This window comes from Danio aesculapii, chromosome 8 (assembly GCF_903798145.1).
Source record: "Danio aesculapii chromosome 8, fDanAes4.1, whole genome shotgun sequence".
Lineage (NCBI taxonomy): Eukaryota > Metazoa > Chordata > Actinopteri > Cypriniformes > Danionidae > Danio > Danio aesculapii.
In genome coordinates, this window is record NC_079442.1 from 11670824 (window position 1) to 11694086 (window position 23263).

The 23263-nt window shown below is 40.5% G+C and overlaps 1 protein-coding gene across 2 annotated transcripts in view; it reads left to right on the top strand.

Annotated features, from left to right (window-relative positions):
- Nucleotides 1–1285: 1285 nt before the first annotated feature.
- aebp1b (AE binding protein 1b) overlaps nucleotides 1286–23263 on the top strand; it is a 59189-nt gene continuing 37211 nt past the window's right edge. For both annotated transcript variants that reach the window (XM_056463171.1, XM_056463172.1), the window contains exons 1-3: nucleotides 1286–1512; nucleotides 9269–9343; nucleotides 9639–9848. In XM_056463171.1, coding sequence (XP_056319146.1) covers nucleotides 1353–1512; nucleotides 9269–9343; nucleotides 9639–9848 — 445 coding nt within the window. In that variant the 5' untranslated portion in view covers nucleotides 1286–1352. The remainder of the gene's footprint in view (nucleotides 1513–9268; nucleotides 9344–9638; nucleotides 9849–23263) is intronic.

The window sequence follows — 23263 nt, forward strand, 5'->3', positions numbered from 1 at the left end:
TTTGGGCTTTCTGCCTACACGCTCTGCCCTGGAATATTGAGCTGTTTCCTAGACCCTCTGAGTAAGTAAGCAAAGTTAAATGTTCCTGAAATGTTAAAATATCTGTACACTCTCAGAAATAAAGGTACGCGAGTTGTCACTGGGGTGGTACCTTTTCAAAAGGTACAAATTTGTAGCTAATTAATACCTCCATGGGGACATATTAGTACCTAAAAAGTACAAAAGTGTTCCTCTTAAAGTTTTTAGGTACTAATATATACTTTTGAGGTACCAATATGAACCCTTTAAGTACAAACGTGTGCCTTTTGAAAAGGTACCAACCCTGTTCCTTATACCTTTATTTCTGAGAGTGCACATTGTCAACTGCGAAGGCCATTTCTGAACTTTGTGTAATGTCAGCAATTATTTTTGGCTCCTTGCTCCCTATCCCAATATGTGATTCATAAATTTTAAAGTGAAATGGATAAAAAAAAAATGTTTAAATGTGTTTTCGACACCCTGCACGTTAATAGTGTTTTGCTGGTAGATACAAACACCCTCTTTTTCCTTACGAGACTGCTGGGTTTGATATTATAGAAGGCACATTTGGTTTGGAGAAATTTCACTCAAAAACATACATTTTTATAAGGTGGTGGTACAAATAATACTTATCCATCAGTTTGATTTAAAGAGCTGTAGATTTTCCTTTTGATATTTAATATGTATCTAATATTGTGGGGGGAAAAAATATATTTATTGTGTAGGACAGGACAAAAGAAACATGAAGCATGTGGAAATAAGAAACAGAACCTAAAGCTGGGACAGTAGGTACGCCCAAGCATCACCCCAGGGTTATGGCTCTGAAAATTCATTAATTCTATATATCCAATCAATAAAAAAAAATGTAACATGAATTTAGTAACCTAACATTATATATAAATACAACATGCCAAAATGCTGAGCAGATTTGCACTCTGCCTATCACATTTGATTGTTCATACAATTGCATCTAATAAAACTAATACAAATTTTAGGCTTCTAAATTCAAAATCTCTTTATGTATTGAGCAATAATTTTTCTCCGTATAATCCTTTTGTTGCACATGTAAGGTTTGAAAATAGTTAAAGCATCAGCTAACTTGACAGCAAAATGGTTCCAATCTGTTTTAAAACTTTGTTGACTTTCATTCTTTTTCCTACCCCCTCTCTTGAAGTCTGTTTTAACACTCCTCGCACTCATGTCTCGTCTCTCCCACCCTCCCCTTTTCCTCCACCCCTCTATCACCAATGCTCTCTCTCTCTGAAGCATTCACTCTCACTTTTCTTTTAATACTGTCTGTCTGTGGATCATGTCCTCTGGTTGAATAAAGCACCATGTTGGGACTAAGGGACCAGACAACACTGGCGGTTCTCTGTCTGTCTCTGTTGGTTCACTTCTGGAGAGTAAATGGACAGACAGAACACAGCAAATCAGAGATCAGCCACACAGACCGAGAGCAACATGTGGAGGACAGGAATGTAACATCTGTAGAAGGTAGAATTTATAAATGCTCTAACCCTTATGTTTTATAAAATGTATTGACAAGCTTGCTGATAAGCACATTTTCACACTATAGCACAGCTGCACTAACTTCAAGCCGATTTGATTGATTCACAGCTCATAGTCTTTTGCTGACCTCACTTCTCTTTCAATCCCATAATTTCCTGTCAAGTGTATATATATATATATATATATATATATATATATATATATATATATATATATATATATATATATATATATATATATATATATACATATATATAAATATATATGTGTGTGTGTATATATATATATATATATATATATATATATATATATATATATATACATACACACATACATATACAGTTGAAGTCAGAATTAATATTATTATCTTTGAATTTTTTTTTTCTTTTTTAAATGTTTCCTAAATGATGTTTAACAAAGCAAAGAAATTTTCACAGTATGTCTGATAATATTTTTTCTTCTGAAGAAAGTCTTATTTGTTTTATTTCGACCAGAATAAAAGCAGTTTTCATTTTTAAAAAAACCATTTTAAGGTCAAAATTATTAGCCCCTTTAAGCTATTTTTTTTTTTCAATAGTCTACAGAAAAAAAACATCATTATACAATAACTTGCCTAATTACCCTAACCTGCCTAGTTAAAGTAATTGACCTAGTTAAGCCTTTAAATGTCACTTTAAGCTGTAGAGAAGTGTCTTAAAAAATATCTAGTAAAATATTATTTACTGTCATCATGGCAAAGATAAAATAAATCCGTTATTAGAAATGAGTTATTAAAACTATTATGTTTAGAAATGTGTTGGAAAAAAAAAATCTACTCTCTGGGGAAAAATAAACGGGGACTAATAATTCAGGGGGGGCTAATAATTCTGACTTCAACTATGTGTGTGTTTATATATATATGGAGAGAGAGAGAGAGAGAGAGAGAGAGAGAGAGAGAGAGAGAGAGAGAGAGAGAGAGAGAGAGAGAGAGAGAGAGAGAGAGAGAGAGAGAGAGAGAGAGAGAGAGAGAGAGAGAGAGAGAGAGAGAGAGAGATAGATAGATAGATAGATAGATAGATAGATAGATAGATAGATAGATAGATGTAATTAATTTACCTATCCAGTAAAAATGTAAAGTAAGAGATTACTTTTAATTTTAAGTTATTTGATTACAGTTACCTATAATGTATTTTTACAGTTACTGTAATACTGTACATGAATTAAAAGCTCTGTATAAATCAGTTCAGAGAACAAAGTAACTTTTTTTTGTTATACAAACATTTTTGCAGAATAACTGTTTTTCTTCTAAAGATAATTTCGTTTATCAAGATGATTGCATATGCTTAAGAAAGAATTAAGAAATTGATGTCAATCAATACATGACATGCATGAAATATGGAGTCAATAATTAGAAACATCTTGTTTTAATATATACTTTTCTAAGTAACTGTATGTGTTTGTTTAAATAAAACTAAAGTCTGTTTTAACTCGCATTCAAATAATTAAAAGATTTGGAATTTATATGGATTTTAAGTAGTATCGAGGCAAGTAATAAATTAATTGTTAAGTAATTTGAAAAGTATTTATAATACTGTTTTAATCATGTAAATAACTTGCCCAATGCTGGTGTCAACAGTATAGTAAGGGTTAAATTTGACAGCTTCTTCAACCAAACACAAACTGTCTGATTTGGAACAAAAGCATGGTATTTTATACTGACAGGTTGTATTTTGCACATAGTTTACAGTATGTTTTGAGTGGTTACAGTTAAGACAGTTACACAAACAAAACTCCTAGTGACAGCTTTAAAACCCTTAAGCCCTGCACCTGCACTGTGGAGTAGCCACGTCAAAGAAGCCAGCTCACAGAGGAAGCCAAACTGAATGCTGCTGAATACTTATATTAAGGAACTGATGTGCTGTGACAAATAAAGATAATTCAAAACAAGTGTTGTACATGTTCAAAAGAATATGACGTCTTCATTATGCTTGCAGTTTTGATGAAGGAGATGATTTAATAGTTAACAGCAGCCCTGTTGCTGAGGTTTGGAAAATATGGTCACTCACCTCAGATATTCAATAACACATGGGTTCCATTAAATACAGGGCACTGACTGGAACTGGACAGATTGGTGATTTTACAAAGAATAATAATAAATATAGTGGATGAACCATTTCAACATGACTGCCTTTTAAACCCTCTATGATAAAGTTTCATTCATTCATTCATTTTCCTTCGGCTTAGTCCCTTTATTCATCAGGGGTCACCACAGCAGAATCAACAGCCAACTTATCCAGCGTATGTTTTACATAGTGGATGCCCTTCCAGCTGCAACTCAGTATTTGGAAACACACTCTTACATTCACACTCATATACTACGGACAATTTAGCTTACCCAATTCACCTATAGCGCAGGTCTTTAAACTGTGGGGGAAACTGGAGCACCTGGAGGAAACCGACACGAACACAGGGAGAACATGCAAATTCCTCACAGAAATGCTCCAGCATTTGGGGCTGACCCAGCCAGGCAACTCAGCAGGGGCTCGAACAAGCAAACTTCTTGCTGTGAGGCAACAGTGCTAACCACTAAGCAACCAAGTCGGCTCAGTGCATCGAAAGAAATGCATTACAACTTGAGTAGATATTTCAGTAATTTCTTCAGTGCTCATCTTACAAACAGCAGCTCTGTAGCTGTACTATAGATACATGATTACAAATTACAAGCTAAACATTAAAGCTGCAAGCAGCTTTGAAAGGGCCCTCACACCCATACTCACCACCGCCCAGTGACCTTAGAATGACAGAGAACAGTGGTAAATAATCTTTCAGTCAGTAAATAAAGGATGAACATTTCAAAGTCATTGATATATGCCAAAAGTTCTTCTCCCATCAAGTGGTGCGTTGCATGTACCTGAGTATTGGCATGTATAAGTCTTCAGTCCTAGAATTAAAAATAAAAATTAGTGATTTGCCATCAGCAACAGATTGAAGACTATGTTTGTAGGCATGCCACAGACACACCTATGACAAAACTCTAGTGTAGACCTCTAGTGTAAATCACACTGCCCAAATCTAGTGTTTATGTGACTAAATATATAGGTTAATTAAAACACCTGAAAATGGCAAAAACTGCATTTTTTTCCCCAACAAAATTTAAATATAACTAAAATTGAGACTTCAGATTTTACTTTAAGAAACTTTTTTGATGGCAATAGTAAGTTTCATGTGTCAATTTTAATGTAGCTTGAGGGGCACTTCCTTGAAAATGTTTAGGTGGCAATATTGAGCCATTTTGCAACACCAGCTTTTGAAACCCATATTAGGCATTCATTTTCGACATCTCTTGTTTTTTTCAGGCATGTTTAGAAACTTAGAAATATGATTTACGTTGTAATAAAAAAGCAGAAGCCAGAATAATAATAATTTCAAATGGAGCATTTCAAAAAAGGTTCTTCACACCAACCAGATTTTTTTAAATAATAATATTTACCACATTTGTGACCCTGGACCTCAAAACCAGCTTATATTGCACAACTATATTTTTGGCAATATTGCCAAAAATACATTGTGTGGGTCAAAATGATAGGTTTTTATTTAATGTCAAAAATCACAAGATATTTTGTATGTTTTCTACTCTAAATAACTTCATTTATTCATTCATTTTCTTTTTGGCTTAGTCCCTTTATTAATCAGAGGTCGCCACACAGAAGAACCACCAATTTATCCAGCATATGTTTTACGCCGCGAATGCCCTTCCAGCTGCAACCCATCACTGGGAAACATCCATAAACACTAATTAACTACAGACAATTTAGCTTACCCAATTCACCTATACCACATGTCTTTGGACTGTTGGGGAGCACCCAGAGGAAACCCACGAGAACACGGGGAGAACATGCTAACTCCACACAGAAACGCCAACTAACCCAGCCGAGGCTCGAACCAGCGACCTTCTTGCTGTGGGGCAATCATGCTACCCACTGCGCCACCATGCAGCCTAAATCAAAATTTATTTATTATTAGTAATAAGTATTGCTAAACACTTCCAAATGGCCTTATCACTGTCTTTCCACTCCACCTATAGCTGGTGTGTGGTGAGAGCACTGCCGCCATTATCCTCTGACTGCCATCGCATCATCTGCACACTGGTTTTAGTGCTTTGGGTGTATGGCCATACACAATAAATGTGCTATTTATAAATACACACATTACATTACATAATTTTCTCAATATTCAGTTTTTTCTAACCATCAGGTTGTAAATGTTCACATAGTTGGATACTGGCAAAATGTTGTTTCATCTTAACAAGCCATATATCAATGGAAAGCTTATTGATACAAACTGAAATTAAAACTAAAACTGAAATTTGATGTATAAATCTCAATTACAGAAAAAAAATTGCACTTATGACTGGTTTTGTGGTCCAGGGTCACATCTTATTGACAGTGAATGAGTCAAAAGGCATTAGTTTACCAGCATTGCCATGGCAGTAGCACTATTGCAACCAGCAAGAACAAGTATACTACATAGAAATGTCCTGTTGGGACAATTTTCTGAGTAAACTTTGCTTTTCCAGTGAGCTTTATGCAAAAACAGATAGAATAAAGCAGAATTTTATGCTACTTTGAACGCTGTGCAGCTCTTGCACTTTCTTTCTTGTTAGTGCTTTCTGCGTTTGGTATGCAGCATTTACAGCTGGAGGGAGAGTGAAACCAGCATGCTGGACAGTCCCCCACAGCATAACATCTTGGTACTGGATGTTACCTTTGCTTCCTGAAGCAGGGAACAGAGATGTTATGTCAGCTAATTGACAGATTGGGGAATCTCTGAAACATTAAGTCCACACTGGAGGCTTAGTAACTACTAGCTAATTTGTAAATAAATTTGTTCTTACTTCCGTTGCACCACTTGTCCTTAAGGCAAAACGTAGTTAATAGGTTGTAAGTATAACCCCGCCGGTCCTACGCCACCCAACCCGGTCCAAGCTGGAATCGAACCAGCGACCATCCGCATGGGAGTCGAGTGCTCTAACAAGGAGGCTAAAGACAATGGCTTCTAGCCTCTGTCACTAGAGCACCTTTAGAGGTCAGAGGAGGGAGGTTTACCTGCACAGCACTTACTAGCTAGACTCCGTTACATAAGCTCTCCGTAAAGTAATGCGTAGTCAAATTGAATGGCGAAATATCCAATAAGATGTATTTAAATAGGTAAACTGCAAAAACCATCTACTGCTCAGCTTTGGCTGGCTGCATATCTGTGTGTACATCACCACTCTTGCTGACAGATGCACCTTGAACGCCATTCATGGTCAAATGATAAAATAAAATTTATATTGGAATACTGGACATGTCCTTAAAAATCATATCACCATTATTTAAAAAATCTATCACACTATATACTGATATTAAATTATTGTCCAACCGTACCCTAGCTCGGCCCAAATTTCAGGCATGATTAGTTGACGAAAAATGCCTCCAAGTCAAGACCCTTCTTGATAGAAGCCAAAGCAACCAGTAGAGCTCTCTCAAGTGACAGGATTTTAACAGAAATTTAGCTTAGTGGTTCAAACGGATCTCTCTGTAGTCTCTCTGTTAATCCCAAGTGTACATCAAAGGTGGATGAAATGGGTTCAGTCTGCTTGCACCTTCTTCCCATGCATGCTGCCATTTATTTCATCATGTTGAGTGGAGATGGCAGCAATATAAATCTTCAGTGTGGAGGGTAACATATAAATTCAACTTCATGATGTTGTTCACCTCATAGAGGGAGTGCCAGATGGAGAATGCCCCAGGGAGTGGCTGTCACGAGTTTGGTAACCCAGGTCTGGTTGAGCCCAGATAGCGTAACAAGCAAGACCTGCTCTTTGTCCTCTGACCTTGCACAGGGTCTGTGGGGGAAAAGCATTCTTGCACATGGACAGGGCAATCAGTCTGGGAGTAAAACAGCTGACAATGGGTGTATTCGGGAAAAGCAAAAAGGTTGACCTGGGCTTCTTTGAAAAATTCCCATATTAGCTGGACCACACGGTTGAGCTTGCCTGAGATGTGAATGGCGTGCAGTGATTTCATCCATGTGTGACTCCATAGGAGCAGATGGTGAGTTGTGACATGCGACGAAAGTGCACGTTGTACATGGTGCTGCAGCCCATACTGGCAACTGTTAAGATGACAACATGCCAGGACACGTGGTCTTAGAATACACCAGCCAGCAGAAAGGCAAAGTCCATCCTGGGACTGAGAGATTAGCACTGTCGCCTCACAGCAAGAAGACCTCTGGTTCGAGTCCTAGCTGGTCCATGAACAGTGGTGTAAAATAACAAATTACAAATACTGAAATTACTGTAATTAAGTAGATTTTCTCAGGAATTGTAATTTATTGAGTAGTTTTAAAAATGTGTACTTTTACTTTCCCTTGAGTACATTTTTAGTGTACTATTGGTGCTTTTACTCCACTACTTTCCTTCTACCTGCAGTCACTACTTTATTTATTTCTTGTCTATGGGGATTAGAAATATCAGTCCTGTGATTCCTATCCAATCAAATCGCATATAGAAGGTAAATCGCATCATAATGAATTACCTCAAGACATGGGCGATTAATAAGTGCAGCAAACCGTTTGGAAGCATTAAAAGTGTCTAAGAAGATGTCCAAAATTTTTACACGCATTGACCCAGAGACTGTTTAGATGCATGTCACTGGTGAAAAAATGACTGATGTTTACTGTATAATGACCAAAATGGCCTTAAACACCCAGCAGGCACAAGACGTCAACATGATGTCAGATTAACGTTGTACCCCAACGTCATGGGGATGTTGCATTTTTGTTTGGAAATGAAAATTAGGTTGACATCCGAACCCAGCGTCAGGCTGACGTCACTGTCCAACGGCTGACCTAAAATCAACCAAATAACATCTAATGATGTTACAGCTTGACGTTGTGTGGATGTTACCACTTTGACATCTATCATACATTGGATTTTGATTGCCATACCTGACGAATAAATGTCAGTATTTGACATCAATATGATGTTGGTTTAAGATGCTGGCTCAACATTGGATTTTGGTCAGTTTCTAACACAACCTTGAATCAATCAAATATTAACGTCATTTGACATGGTTATTTGACATTAAAATAACATTGAACTTAGACACTGGCTAGACATAGAATTTTGATCACCTGACATCACAACCTAAATCTAACCTAATATTAACATCTTATGAAGTTATGTTCCTGCTGGGCAATAACTAAATGCACTACAGAATGTTACGTTTACACACATCCACAAATGACATGTAAATGCATCAGCTTTTTACAGTGTAATACTCACTACTCACCACTCTTAAGTATTTTTGAATGGGCTACTTTTTACTCATACTTTGAGTAATACTTATAACAGAAACTTTTACTCACACCAAATTTTTAGGCAAGTAATGTTGTTGAACTTAAGAATGATTTTTCAGCACTCTTTCCACCACTGGCCACGAGACATTTTTGTTTGGAGTTTGCATGTTCTTCCAATATTCATGTGGGCATTCTATAAAAAAAAGAGAAATTAACATTTAAAGTCTTTAATCAGTCAATAGCCATATTATTAAGCAAGTGTACACTTATTATGGCTGTGTTTTATATTCTTTTCAACATTTTTTTTTTAAATCACTCAGTTCCAAGTGGACAATTCTTATTTACAAAGCACATTATGACAAGTTGACATGGTGTGAAAAAATGTGAACATTAAATATGAATTATTGTTTGTTTCTTTTAGATCTTCTGCAAGTGAAAATAATCCCCCCCTTTGCAAAGATCGAAGTTGGACAACACAAACATTTGCTCTGCAAAGGTGAGATGCCAGTTAAAATAAACAGAATTTAATCATCTCCATGTCATTCTAACTTTAATTTTTTACATGGATAACAAAGGGACAAGTTTTTTATGTAACATTCTGGTTACTAGTTTAATAAAAATTTTAGAAAACTATTTTAAATTATCTTTTGGCTTTTATGGGAAAAAATGCTATTCCAGTTTGGAACAACATGAGGATGAATAATAAAACAAAAGACAGTGTTTAAATGTTTTTGTTTTTAGCTCAGATGCTAAAACTACAAATTCAATATCCTTTCTCTGTTTTTTATTAGTTTCCGGTGATGCAAAGAATATCAGCTGGTTTTCTCCTAATGGTGAGAAAATTCTGACAAAACACGGCAATCTCAAAGTCCACAATCATGGCAATGCCTTGTCTTCTCTCATTGCTCTGAATGCCAATTTGAACAATGCTGGGATATACAAATGTGTGGCAACAAATGGAGACACAGAATTACAAGCTACTGTCAAGCTGGACATCCTTTGTAAGTATTTATGTTTATGTTATATTAATATTCAATATTAGGGTACAATGGGGCAAAATGTTGACGATTCTGATAGATTTCCCATTTTAATAAGATCCCATATATATTTTTGACTCATTTTAAATTTTAGAAGATTTACAATCATAAAAAGTTACAACATGACTAACAACTTTTAACCATAGGGGGAAAAAAACATTTTTTGAAACTGAGCTCGTAAAGGGTTATAAGCAGTGGTGAAAAGAGTATTGGAAAAGCATACTCAAGTAAAATACCATTACTTGCCCAAAAATGTAGTGCAAGTAGAATAAAACTATCTGTTGTAATTATTACTCAAAGTATGAGTAAAAAGTAGACAGTTTAAAAGTATTCAAGAGTAGTGAGTAGTGAGTATTACACTGTGAATAGTTGATGCGTTTACCGGCAGTTTGTGCAGCGATGTGTAAACGTAAAATTCTGTAGTTTATTTAGTGATCTTCCTATATTCATTCCTTCCTTCCTTCCTTCCATTGTTTGTTCTTTCTGCCCTTCCTTCATTCATCCGTTTGTTCTTTCTTTCCTTCCTTCATTCATTTGTTCCTTCCTACGTTCCTTCTTTCATTTGTTCATTCATTCTTTTGTTCCTTCCTTCATTTGTTCATTTGTTCATTCATTCATTCGTTTGTTTGTTCCTTCCTTCCTTTCTTCCTTAGTTTGTTCAGTACTTCCTTGAATCTTTCATTCATTTGGTCCTTTCTTTCTTCCTTTCTTCCTTCGGTCCTTCTTTCTATTCTTTGTATTCCTTTGTAGTCCTTCTTTCTATTCCTTTTAGTGATTGTTTAAGGCTGTTTGATGAATTTAGTCATCTTACAGTTGACATCCTTAATTTTTTCATCAGGGACATGCAGTCTATAAACAGTTTCTGGTCATTGCTTGTTAAGACTTTGGACATGTTCTTGGACATTATTAATGCTTTCAAAATGTTTGCTGCATTTATAAAGCACCAATTTATTGAGGTAGTATGATGTGATTTACTTTCTGAGTGCTATTTAATTGGACGGGAATCACAAGACTGATTTTTGTACTTTAGCCTATCCCCATAGACAAGAAAGAAATAAAGTAGTGACTGTAGGTTGAAGGAAAATAGTAGAGTAAAAGTACCAATACAGCACTAAAAATGTACTCAAGGGAAATTAAAATTGTAGGACTCAAATGGTCCATTGCATGTTCAAAAATTGACAGAGATCTGAATTGAAAATTAACAAGTTTTATTTGAATGCAAGAAGTTAGAGAGTACAATTTCTGCGCAGGAGAGATGTACTACTGTATCAGCCTCTGCCCATGATACTGTCCTTCATGCTTTTATACTGTCTCTCACACACTCTCTAAATTTATTTGACTTATATGGTGTTGTCTTGACAGTTTGACCATTCAGCAACCAGATATTCCTCTTCCTGGTATCTGTGTATCTTCTCTTAACAGTTCACCTTTTAAGGCAGATGTTTCAGAGCACGTACACACAGCTTATACATCTTGTCACTCTCCATCACCCCCACCCAATCACAGGATGCGCTAGCATCCGGTAACATTTCTCTATACTTTGTGCACATAATATAGCAGTTAACTCTTTAAAGCAAAAGCCTTTATGTCTATATTTACTACGTACTTACTAACAAAGCTTAATAAAATGCTTATCCTTCAATCTCTCTTTTGGCCTCTAAAAAGAGGCCACACCACTTAATAAACACTTAAAAAATCTCAAAAGTCTTGGTCCAATATGTCCAGATGAGCTTGGGTCGAAAACCTCTGTGAGGAAAGACACCCAAGCAGCCCCCTAGTTGGCCTACGGGCAGCCACCACATGTTTACCGGATACATCATTTCAGACCATTAAGAAAAATAAAAGCAATAAACACAATCATTACAGTCAAACAATGATGGTCCCTATAAATTCCCTATAAACCAGTGTGCTCAGGCTGGACTGGGCCGAAAACCCCTGTGGGGAAAGTCACCCAGTCGGTCCCCTATTTGATGTTTGGGCAACCACAACATGTCAGCTGAGTCAATCACACTGAAATTATCTAGACTACAAACATTTCAATAATCAAAATTTAAATCTTAACACATTTTCATACAGCAAATTTCTCAAACAACAATGTTTAAAAAACAAATAACTTGTGATAAATCAGCATCTGCAAAGAAGCACAGTTATTGGGAAAAAAACAACATTTATAAGTCATATTCCTCCTCCTCTTCCTCCTCATCATTATTTCCAGAAGATACCAGCAGAGGCATTGTGTAAGGGGGTGGACCTCCATCTTTCTTTTCAGTTGCTGCAATTATCACCCTGTTACACAATGTTCTGATACACGGGATGCAACAGCATCCACAGGTCACTATTATGGCCACAAATGTAGCTATAGAGATCAAAATTGATGTAAACATGGTTTTATATTTTCCAAACACACTGGTCAGTCAATCATCAAATGGGTTATTTACACCAGAGTGTTCTGCCATTGTTTTAGAAAGGGTTTTTAATCCTTCTAAAGCCCTCGTTACTGATCCGTCTGGCCGGTATTATTGGTAATAAAAGTGCAGCAAAAATCTTGGAACATGGCACCCCTTTTCCGCTAGGAGCATATCTAATGCTATTCTGTTTTGTATTGCCATTAATGAGGTTGGAGCCAACTGTTCCAATAATCCTTCTATGGCGTCTCTTGTTAAATTTGCTCATCACATCTCATCACATTATAGTGCACATAATTTATTCTATCCACATTTTTACTTGGGGTGACCGGGAATAGGGCTGAAATTATTGGGATATTCTCGAACCCGGCAGCAATTTGGTCTACTAGTTTGTATTCATCAGGGACTCTTCTCGGCACCCCTATTGAATCTATATAGGTCGGGGAATTTGTAGTTAAGTCGAACGTTGCATCCCTTTTTCTTGTTCCAGCTATACTTTCACCCCTTCCCTCTCGTCTCTTGCCAATCAGTGTTACTGGTGCTACCAACCTAACCATTGCACATATACCTTCCGTAGTTTTCCCTTTTTTTTTTCTTACAAACAATCTTTTCCCTCCACAGTAATAATATAGTCCTCCCCGCGCCCAAGGTCCTATTATATCCCCTGCATTGTTGATAATCTGTTTGCACCACAAAGGGTTAATATGCCCTACCCTGACTAGCACTGTTCCGGTGGGAGTAAAATTAAAACAGGTGAAATTTCCTGGGTCTGCAGAAAATGGGCCTGTTTTTGTCTGGTTATTTATTGGCGGGAATATTTCTGCTAGAGTGTCACATGCTTTTGGTCGATACTGCCTAGTCAAATTTATCATACATCCATATCCCACTGGGTCATTTGTTATCAATGGGGCGGGTTCTATTCGAAGGGTTGGTCTAGCTTTTGCACATGCAACACAATCTGTCATTCCTGTTTGTTTAGCTGTGGAAATCATCCATTCTAACCACAAATTAGTTTCCCCGTATCCCGTGGCTTTCTCTAGTATATCCTCAGGGGTTAATTTGGTATAATCCATTTGTATTATAACCCTTCGACCTCTAATTTCTCTACTATGATCTCTGATTGGGGATCCTACAGTCGTTGTCTTGTTTATATCTATTACATTGACCCTGTCTAAAAACTCAAATTCTATGATTCCCAGGGGGTCAGTTCCTGATATCTCGACTCCTAATAGTATATGTAGAAACTTAGGCGGATTGTTTTTCCCAGCATAATGGGTCTCATCTAGGGGGTATCCTGTCCACTCCCCTATGGACATAGTAATAGGGTTCTGGGTAGGACTATAATCAATTTGTATTTTCAATTTTCTTCACTCGTTTTTAAAATTGTCTGTTTCAGGAAGTGGGGAGGCATTCAGGCCCTTATTTTATTTTTAACTGACTTCCTCTCCTCAAACTGCAGTTTCAGAAGTTCTTTTGCAGCTTTAACAACTCACTTGCTTCTTTGTCCGCTCTCTACTGCTTTGTCTATGAAATCTACTGCATACCTTTTCCATTTAGTATCATCACTGCCTGGTACCTCAGGAGACTGTTCCATGGCCTGGGTCACACCAGCTGGAGCTCCTTGCAACACTGCTGCCCTGAAAATTCTATTAGTAACAGCGTTAGACATTTGGTTTTCATCGCATGCCTTTTCCCACTCTTTGACAGCATCTATTTATGTATGCTGCTCCATTTTCCCCATCCTTGTGTTTAAATTTCAAATTCTCAAACATGGTATTGGGGGTGGGAAACTTGTCCCTTATAGCCTGACACAGAGGTGACTGACCCCCTCCTTTCACCAATGGGGCACTGTTTCCCAAACTTGTGGTGCCAGCCATGCATTCTACGTCTACAATCTGGTAGCCTGATAGTACTCTACTCATTATTTGTCTTAGGTCTCCCACTGACAGAACCTGGCCATGAGACAGGGCAAATAACTTATTCACCCATCTACCACCACCCTCTTTTATGGCCGGTAGTTTTTTTACTAGGGTCTCAAGGTCTGTTAGTAACCATGGCTGATAGTTTCTACCAGTTGGTCCTGCCAGTAGGGGCATGTTGCACACCCTTCCCATTGTAGCAAGTGTTGGTTTAGGGGCCTTATCTGTCAACCTTTTGCTTCGTCTAGGCCACTGTGTCTGAGGTGTTGAGGTAACTGGCCATTTATCTTCTTCCATGTCCCCTTCACTATTATCCTCATTTTCGTCCTTTCTTTCCTCATCCTCCTTCAAGGTTAGTTTTCCATCTAGTCTGACTTGTAGTCCTGACTTATATTCATCTATTTTCTTTCTAGGTTTTGTTCTTCCATCTAAACTGGCCTGGCTATCATTATCACTTTCATCGGTTTCCACAACTGGACTTGTCACTGAGCGAATGCGGTTGCTCTCATCATGTCTATTACCTCGTTTCCTAGTTTTTTGTTCTTCAGCAATAAGTTGTTCTAACAGATATTTTACCTCCATTTGGATGGCAGAACATTGGCTCATTACTTCATAATGCCTGTCCTCCTTTTGTTCATTTTTCATCCTACTCTGTTGTTCTCTGTCCTCACCCTCAGACTGTTCTGCCCCTGTTGCTCCTTCCTGTATCTCGTCTAAGTTTAGAGTACCTCCCCTTACACTAAACACTGGCATCTGTTTCTCTTTCATATCTGACTGTGGCGGGTTGTATGTGTTATGGAAGCAGACGGACAAACAAGGTGAGTAAGTATAAATGATGTTTATTCCAACAGTTGAGCATAAACGGCTAATATATGAGAAGTGAATGGAGTTCGGTGGAACTGATGATCCTTTGTGGCAGGTGGAATGACAGACACTGAGGATGACCGAATGCACACACCAGAGGGCTTGCGGGGAAGACAGACTTGACGATACACACAACGCTGACAGGACACCAAGAACACTGGACAGACTGGAAGGAAACAGAGTAATGGTAAGTACAAATGCTGAGATCAAAGGAGAGTGATAACCAGGAGGTGTTTCACTCAGAGTCCGCTCCGTAGGAACGAGACCGGACAATGAGTGAAGTGAGGTGTGTGCTTTTATAGTGTGCTAGAGTGATTGGGTGCAGCTGTGCGTGATTAGAACTCAGGTGAAGATGCTCGTTGCGTGATACTGGTGGAAGAGCCTGGCCAATCCGTGACATAACCCCCCTCCCCAGGGCCCGCTCCTGAGGGCCTAAACCTCCGACGTCGTGGTGGTCTACCTCGTCCTCGAGGTTCTGGGAATTCTGGGTGATTGGAGTGGAACTCTTCCATAAGTGCGGGGTCTAATATATCGGATCTGGGGACCCATGACCTCTCTTCTGGACCGTATCCTTCCCAGTCAACGAGGTATTCTAGCCGACCACCACGACGCCGGGACCGTAGAATGTCCTTGACTTGGTAGATGGCACCTTCTTCTAACATCAGTGGGGGAGGAGGTTCCTCTTCATGGCCAGGCTCTGTGGAGGGAATCAGAGGATCGTGAAAGGGTTTGAGAAGGACACGTGGAATGTGGGGTGGATTCTGTATTGTTGTGGTAACTGTAACTTATATGTGACGGGGTTGACCTGTTCCAGGATGGTAAAGGGACCAACAAATCTGGGATTTAGTTTTCGGGAGGGCAGTCGCAAACGGATATCTCTAGTGGAAAGCCAGACCTTCTGCCCTGGAGTATAGATGGGACCTGGAATCCTCCTCTTATCGGATACCTCCTTTGTTCTGCGTACTGCCCTCTGGAGATGGTGATGAGCATTGTCCCAGACTCTCTCGCTCTCCCGTAACCAGTAATCCACTGCGGGGACATCAGATGGTGCGCCATGCCATGGAAAGAGTGGAGGTTGGAACCCTAGGATGCACTGGAATGGCGTAAGTCCGGTGGTAGGTTGCCGCAGGGAATTCTGGGCGTATTCAGCCCAGCCCAGAAACTGGCTCCAGGAGTTTTGGTGACCGTGACAGAAGGTCCTGAGGAACTGCCCCACTTCCTGAATTTTCCTCTCTGGCCGTTGGTTTGGGGGTGATAGCCAGACGAGAGGCTTACGGTCACACCTAGGAGTCTGAAGAAGGCTTTTCATAGTCTGGAGATGAATTGGGGTCCTCGGTCCGAGACTATATCTTCTGGTAACCCAAAATTTCGAAAGACATGGTTGAACAGGTTTTCGGCGGTCTCTAGGGCTGTGGGCAGACCCTTCAAAGGAATCAAACGACATAATTTTGAGAATCGATCTACAATGACTAGAATGCAGGTGTTACCTTCAGACAATGGGAGGTCTGTCATGAAGTCAACTCCTAGGTGTGACCAGGGGCGGTTTGGGATGGGCAAGGGATGGAGTTTACCAGCAGGTAGATGGCGAGGACTCTTCGACATAGTGCGTTCTCTGCAGCCTTGGATGTATCTTCTCACATCCCTCGCCAGGTTCGGCCACCAAAAGCATTGGGATAGCAGCGAGAGGGTGTTGTTGGTCCCGGGATGCCCTGTGCCCAGAAATGTATGGCTGGAATGAATGAGATCTACCCATTGATTTTCAGGGATGAAGCGTCGATTGGGGGGACAGCCCGGTGGAGTTCTGGATTCTGGAGTGGCGACTACTGTAGGAGCGGACCATTTGATAGGACAGATAGTGATCTGATCGGGAAGGATCTTGGCCGGTGTCTCAATGGTTTCATGCTGGTTGTGAATTCTGGAAAGTGCGTCTGCTCGGATATTTTTTGATCCTGGTCGATATGATATAGAGAACTGAAATCTGGAGAAGAATAATGACCAACGGGCCTGACGAGGACAGAGTCTTTTAGCATCTTTTAGGTATTGAAGGTTTTTATGATCTGTGATCACCTGGAACGGATGTTTGGCCCCCTGTTTCACCACTCCTCCAGGGCAAGCTTGATGGCAAGAAGTTCTCAATTTCCGATGTCATAGTTCCTTTCCACCAGGCTGAGCTTCCGGGAGAAATAGGCACATGGATGGAGTAATGAGGGAGTACCGTGGTACTGGGACAGGATGGCTCCCACTCCGGTGGTCGATGCATCCACTTCGACCACAAAAGGCAAGTCAGGATCGGAGTCAGGAGTGGAGCTTGAGTGAAGGATTCTTTTAGGTTTTGGAAGGCTGCGGCGGCTTCGGGAGGCCAGGGTAGTGTTTTGGGTTTGTTTCTTAGCAGATTGGTAAGCGGAGTGGTGATGAGACTGTAATTTTGGATGAAACGTCGATAGAAATTGGCAAATCCTAGGAATCGTTGGAGTTCCTTTAGGGTTTTGGGTTCTGGCCAGGAGATGACGGAAGTGACCTTCCCCTCGTCCATACGAACCCCTCTCTGATCGATGATGTATCCCAAGAACTGAACAGATGGTAAGTGGAATGAGCATTTTTCAGCCTTGAGGTACAAATGGTGTTTCCTGAGGGTTTTCAGGACCTCCGCAACGTGGTGGCGATGTTCGGTCTCACTCCGGGAGTAAATCAGGATATCATCTATGTAGACTATGACGAAGAGATGGAGGAACTCCCGGAGGACTTCGTGGATGAAATTTTGGAATACGGAGGGGGCATTAACCAGACCATAGGGCATGACCAGGTATTCGTAGTGTCCAGTAGGGGTCACAAACGCAGTCTTCCACTCGTCCCCCTCACGTATTCTCACCAGGTTATAGGCGCTGCGGAGGTCCAACTTGGTGAAAATTTTGGCAGATCTGAGTTGTTCCAGGGCCGCCGGGACGAGAGGAAGTGGATAGTGGAATTTGACGGTACCTTGATTTAGGATTCGGTAGTCGATACATGGTAACCCTCCATCCTTCTTAGCCACGAAGAAGAAACTTGAGGCAGCGGGTGACGCTGATGGCTGGATATACCCCTGACTCAGAGCCTCCTGAATGTACTCCTCCATGGCCTTGGTTTCCGTAAGGGACAACGGGTAGATCCTACCTCTGGGCAGAGGAGCATCTGGAAGCAGGTCTATGGCGCAGTCCCATGGCCGATGTGGAGGTAGCTGGGAAGCTCTCTTGGGGCAAAATACGTCCTCGTATGAGGAGTAGATCTTCGTGATCTGGATGGAGCATTTCTCGACTGGACTTTCGACAGACGTGACGTAGACGGTAAAGGGTCTCTGAACTTGTAAGGGTAGGTCGGGAAAACAGCTGGATCTGCATTCTTCACCCCATCTCTTTATTTCTCCTGTGCCCCAAGAGAGAATGTGATCGTGCTTCACCAGCCACGGGCGCCCTAAGATGATATCCATTGATGCACCCTCCAGAACCAGAAATTGAATCTCCTCTTTGTGGAGCAGTCCTACTTGGAGATTGATGGATTTACATTTACGATGGATACGTGCCTGAGAATGGATATCGTTGGTTATGGGTTGAATCTGGTAGACGTGCGTCGAGGCTTCGGTGTTAAGCTGGAGTTGGCGACAGAGGGTGTACGAGATGAAATTTCCAGCTGACCCGGAGTCAATGAGGGCCGTGACTGAAACCGAAACAGAAGGGGTAGTTAACTGGACATTGGTGGTGAGAGGATGCATCTTTTCAATGGGAGAACTGAACACACCCACCACAGAGCGTACTGGACGAATGGGACAGTCCAGCCTGACATGTCCTTCGGCACCACAGTACATGCACAGACCCCGGGTCAGCCTCCTCTGTCGCTCAGTGATCGTGAGTCTACCAGATTCTACGATCATTGGTTCTGGTTCTGGAGGGACGGCTGGCTCTGGCGAACGGAGGAGTGCTTGTGATACCGGTGAAGGATCATGCTGGTAGACCCTCAGACGATCATAACAGCGCAGAGAGTGTTGGATGAACTTCTCCAACCCCATCGTGTCGTCGAGGGCGGCCAGCTGTAACCGGAGGCTGGGCTCCAGTCCGAGCCGGTAGGTTGTGAGGAGAGATCGCTCATTCCATCCGCTAGCAGCAGCCAGAGTGCGGAATCGGAGAGCATAATCCTGAGTGGACATGGCTCCCTGTTTGAGATGGTATAACTGTTCTCCGGCTGCTACTTCAGCATCCGCGTGACCAAAAACCTCCTTGAAATACTTGGTGAATGACTGAATGGAATTTGTTACCGGCCCAGACTGTTGCCAGATGGTTTCAGCCCACCGAAGAGCCGACCCAGAGAGAAGGGAGATGATGAATGCGATTTTGGACCGATCTGTGGGATATAACTCGGGTTGCATAGTGAATACCAGAGAACACTGTAAGAGAAATCCATTGCACTCCTCCGCCCTGCCAGAGTAGGGTGCTGGTCGAGCCATGGGACTGGATGAGTGGGTGGACGGTGAAGAAGTGCTCGGTGCTGGTGGTGCTTCGGGAAGTGGAGCAGATGGTAGTAGCACTCTCTTCAATGAGTCCACAAACTCCTGAAGGGGATCGTGAGTGCTCATGCTGTTGATAGTTGAGGTCCGGTCTTCTGTTATGGAAGCAGATGGACAAACAAGGTGAGTAAGTATAAACAATGTTTATACCAACAGTTGAGCATAAACGGCTAATATATAAGAAGTGAATGGAGTTCGGTGGAACTGATGATCCTTTGTGGCAGGTGGAATGACAGACACTGAGGATGACCGAATGCACACACCAGAGGGCTTGCGGGGAAGACAGACTGACGATACACACAACGCTGACAGGACAACGGGAACACTGGACAGACTGGAAGGAAACAGAGTAATGGTAAGTACAAATGCTGAGATCAAAGGGGAGTGATAACCAGGAGGTGTTTCACTCAGAGTCCACTTTGTAGGAACGAGACCGGACAATGAGTGAAGTGAGGTGTGTGCTTTTATAGTGTGCTAGAGTGATTGGGTGCAGCTGTGTGTGATTAGAACTCAGGTGAAGATGCTCATTGTGTGATACTGGTGGAAGAGCCTGGCCAATCCATGACAGTATGGCGCGGGAGATCTGGGTACAGCTTCTGCACAGTTTGGGCAGTGGGTGTCGGCATAGAATGAGTCTTTGCCTCAGCCTCAGCTTCCTGGTTTTTACTCAGTTTGGTTTCAGCATTCTTACTGTTCACTTCCCTTTTCTTTGGTTTTAACACAGTTGCTGCAAGTGTGACTCTAGACCATCTTCTAAAAATTTTATCTAACTGTTTTCCTTTCTTTGCATGGGCTCGCTTGTGCAACAGCCCTACTTCCTCTTTTCTGTGTCTTAAAACAGCTTCCTGTGCTCTTTTCTCTTTTATTCCCACTTTCTGAAACAGAGACCCCCTTTTTGTCCATACAATCAGTGCTATAATGTTCAATAATTTCACGTTAACATTCACCTAGTTCTTTTGTCAATTTTTTCCTATCTTTAGGATCAGTTTGTGCCATTAAAATATCTGTCATTTGGTCCCATTGTTGTCTTAATGGAGGACAACCATATTCCTCACATTCTCTATCAAATTCTCGTTCCACTTTTTTATTTTTTTTATTTATTTATTTAATTTTTTTTTATTTTTATTATTATTTTTTTTTTATCCCTTTTTATTTATTTATTTTTTATCCATATTCCTACACTCTCACTATTTCTCAATTCACTAAACCTGCTATCCTTGAGAAATTTACTTGAAGATGTCAGATCCTCGTCAGGATAAGAGGGATCTTCAAGGGTCTGCCTCTCTCAGGGAAAAAGGACTTCTAAATACCGATGTATTCTTAAGTAACGATGTACTTTTAAGTACAGATGTACTTTTACCCTGTTAAATACTGATGTATTTACCCTGATAATTTACCTGAAAATGTCAAATTCTCATCAGAATAAGAGGGATCTTCAGGGGTTTTGCCTTCTCAGGGAAAGGACTTTAAATACAGATGTATTTTAAATACCAATGTATTTACCCTGATAATTGGAAATATGAGTGACTTCGTCAAGACAAACAATTTCCAATTTATTTGCCTATTTAGGGAACAGGACTTCTCTTTAAATCCTAATGATTCACCCTAACTTTCTCTATCACAACTTATCACAATTCATTCTTCTCTTTTTTATTTATTTTTTTTATATGTAGTCTGTAATTTCCTGCATGCATCAAATGTATCAAAGAAATTAACAATGTATTTACCGATGCCAAAATCCACTTATTTAGAATATTCAATAGCAGAATTTTAAAAAAAGGTTTCTGCTTACCTTTCTTTTAGAGAGGCGCCTCTGGATTTGGCATCAGAAATAAACGTCCATCTGTTTGACAGTATCCAGTCAATCACGTCGGGGTCACCAATTGTAGGACTCAAATGGTCCATTGCATGTTCAAAAATTGACGGAGATCTGAATTGAAAATTAACAAGTTTTATTTTGAATGCAAGAAGTTAGAGAGTACAATTTCTGTGCAGGAGAGATGTACTACTGTATCAGCCTCTGCCCATGATACTGTCCTTCATGCTTTTATTCTGTCTCTCACACACTCTCTAAACTTATTTGACTTATATGGTGTTGTCTTGACAGTTTGACCATTCAGCAACCAGATATTCCTCTTCCTGGTATCTGTGTATCTTCTCTTAACAGTTCACCTTTTAAGGCAGATGTTTCAGAGCACGTACACACAGCTTATACATCTTGTCACTCTCCATCACCCCCACCCAATCAGAGGATGCGCTTGCATCCGGTAATATTTCTCTATACTTTGTGCACATAATATAGCAGTTAACTCTCTAAAGCAAAAGCCTTCATGTCTATATTTACTACGTACTTACTAACAAAGCTTAATAAAATGCTTATCCTTCAAAATCAGAAAGAGCTTTATTGCCAGGTATGTTCACACATACGAGGAATTCGTTTTCGTGACAAAGCTTCTACAGTGCAACATAATTACAGAGACAGGACAAAAAACAGATAATAAATATATTTAAAAAAATACAAGTAAGTAGTGAATGCAAATTTACAAATTGACAAGTGTATGTACAGGTATATTACAATATACAACGTTATATGTGCAGCTGTTATGTGCAAATTGGCATGTAAAGTGTGTTGTTAAATAAGTGTATATGTGTATAAAAGTGTATAGCAAGTAGTGATGTTTGTTCCACAATTATTATCATCAAGTGTTCATGATATGGATTGCATGAGGGAAAAAACTGTTTCTGTGTCGGGCTGTTCTGATGCGCAGTGCTCTGTAGTGTCGACCAGAAGGTAAAAGTTCAAAGAGGCAGTGTGCTGGGTGTGAGGGGTCCAGAGTGATTTTGGCAGCCCTTTTGCTCGCTCTGGATAAGTACAGTTCTTGAAGAGTAGGAAGGGTTGTACCAGTTATTCGCTCAGCAGACCAAACTATTCGACGTAGTCTTTGGAGGTCGTATTTAGTAGCTGAGCTGAACCAGACAGTTATTGATGTGCAGATGACTGGTTCAATGATGGAGGTGTAGAACTGTTTCAGTAGCTCCTTTGGGAGGTTGAACTTCCTCAGCTGACGAAGAAAGTACAGCCTCTGTTGAGCTTTTTTGACAACGGAGTCAATGTGAGTGTCCCACTTCAGGTCCTGACAGATGGTGGTGCCCAAGAACCTGAATGACTCCACTGCTCCCACAATGCTGTCCATGATGCTCAGTGGGGGAAGAGCAGGGAGGTTTCTCTTGAAGTCCACTATCATCTCCACTGTTTTGAGCATGTTGAGCTCCAGGTTGTTGTGACTGCACCAGACAGCCAACTCCTTACCCTCCTGTCTGTAAGCAGACTCATCACCGTCCTGAATGAGACCGATAAGTGTGGTGTAGTCTGCAAACTTCAAGAGCTTGACAGAGGAGTCTTTTTAAGTGCAGTCATTCGTGTACAGGGAGAAGAGCAGTGGGGAGAGGACACACCCCTGGGGGGCGCCAGAGGTGATTGTGCGGATACTGGATGAGAATTTTCCCAGCTTCACCAGCTGCTGCCTGTCCGTTAGGAAGCTGTTGATCCAATGACAGACAGAGGTGGGTACAGAGAGCTGAGTTAATTTGGGCAGGAGAAGTTTTGGGATGATAGTGTTAAACGCCAAGCTGAAGTCAACAAACAAGATCCTCACA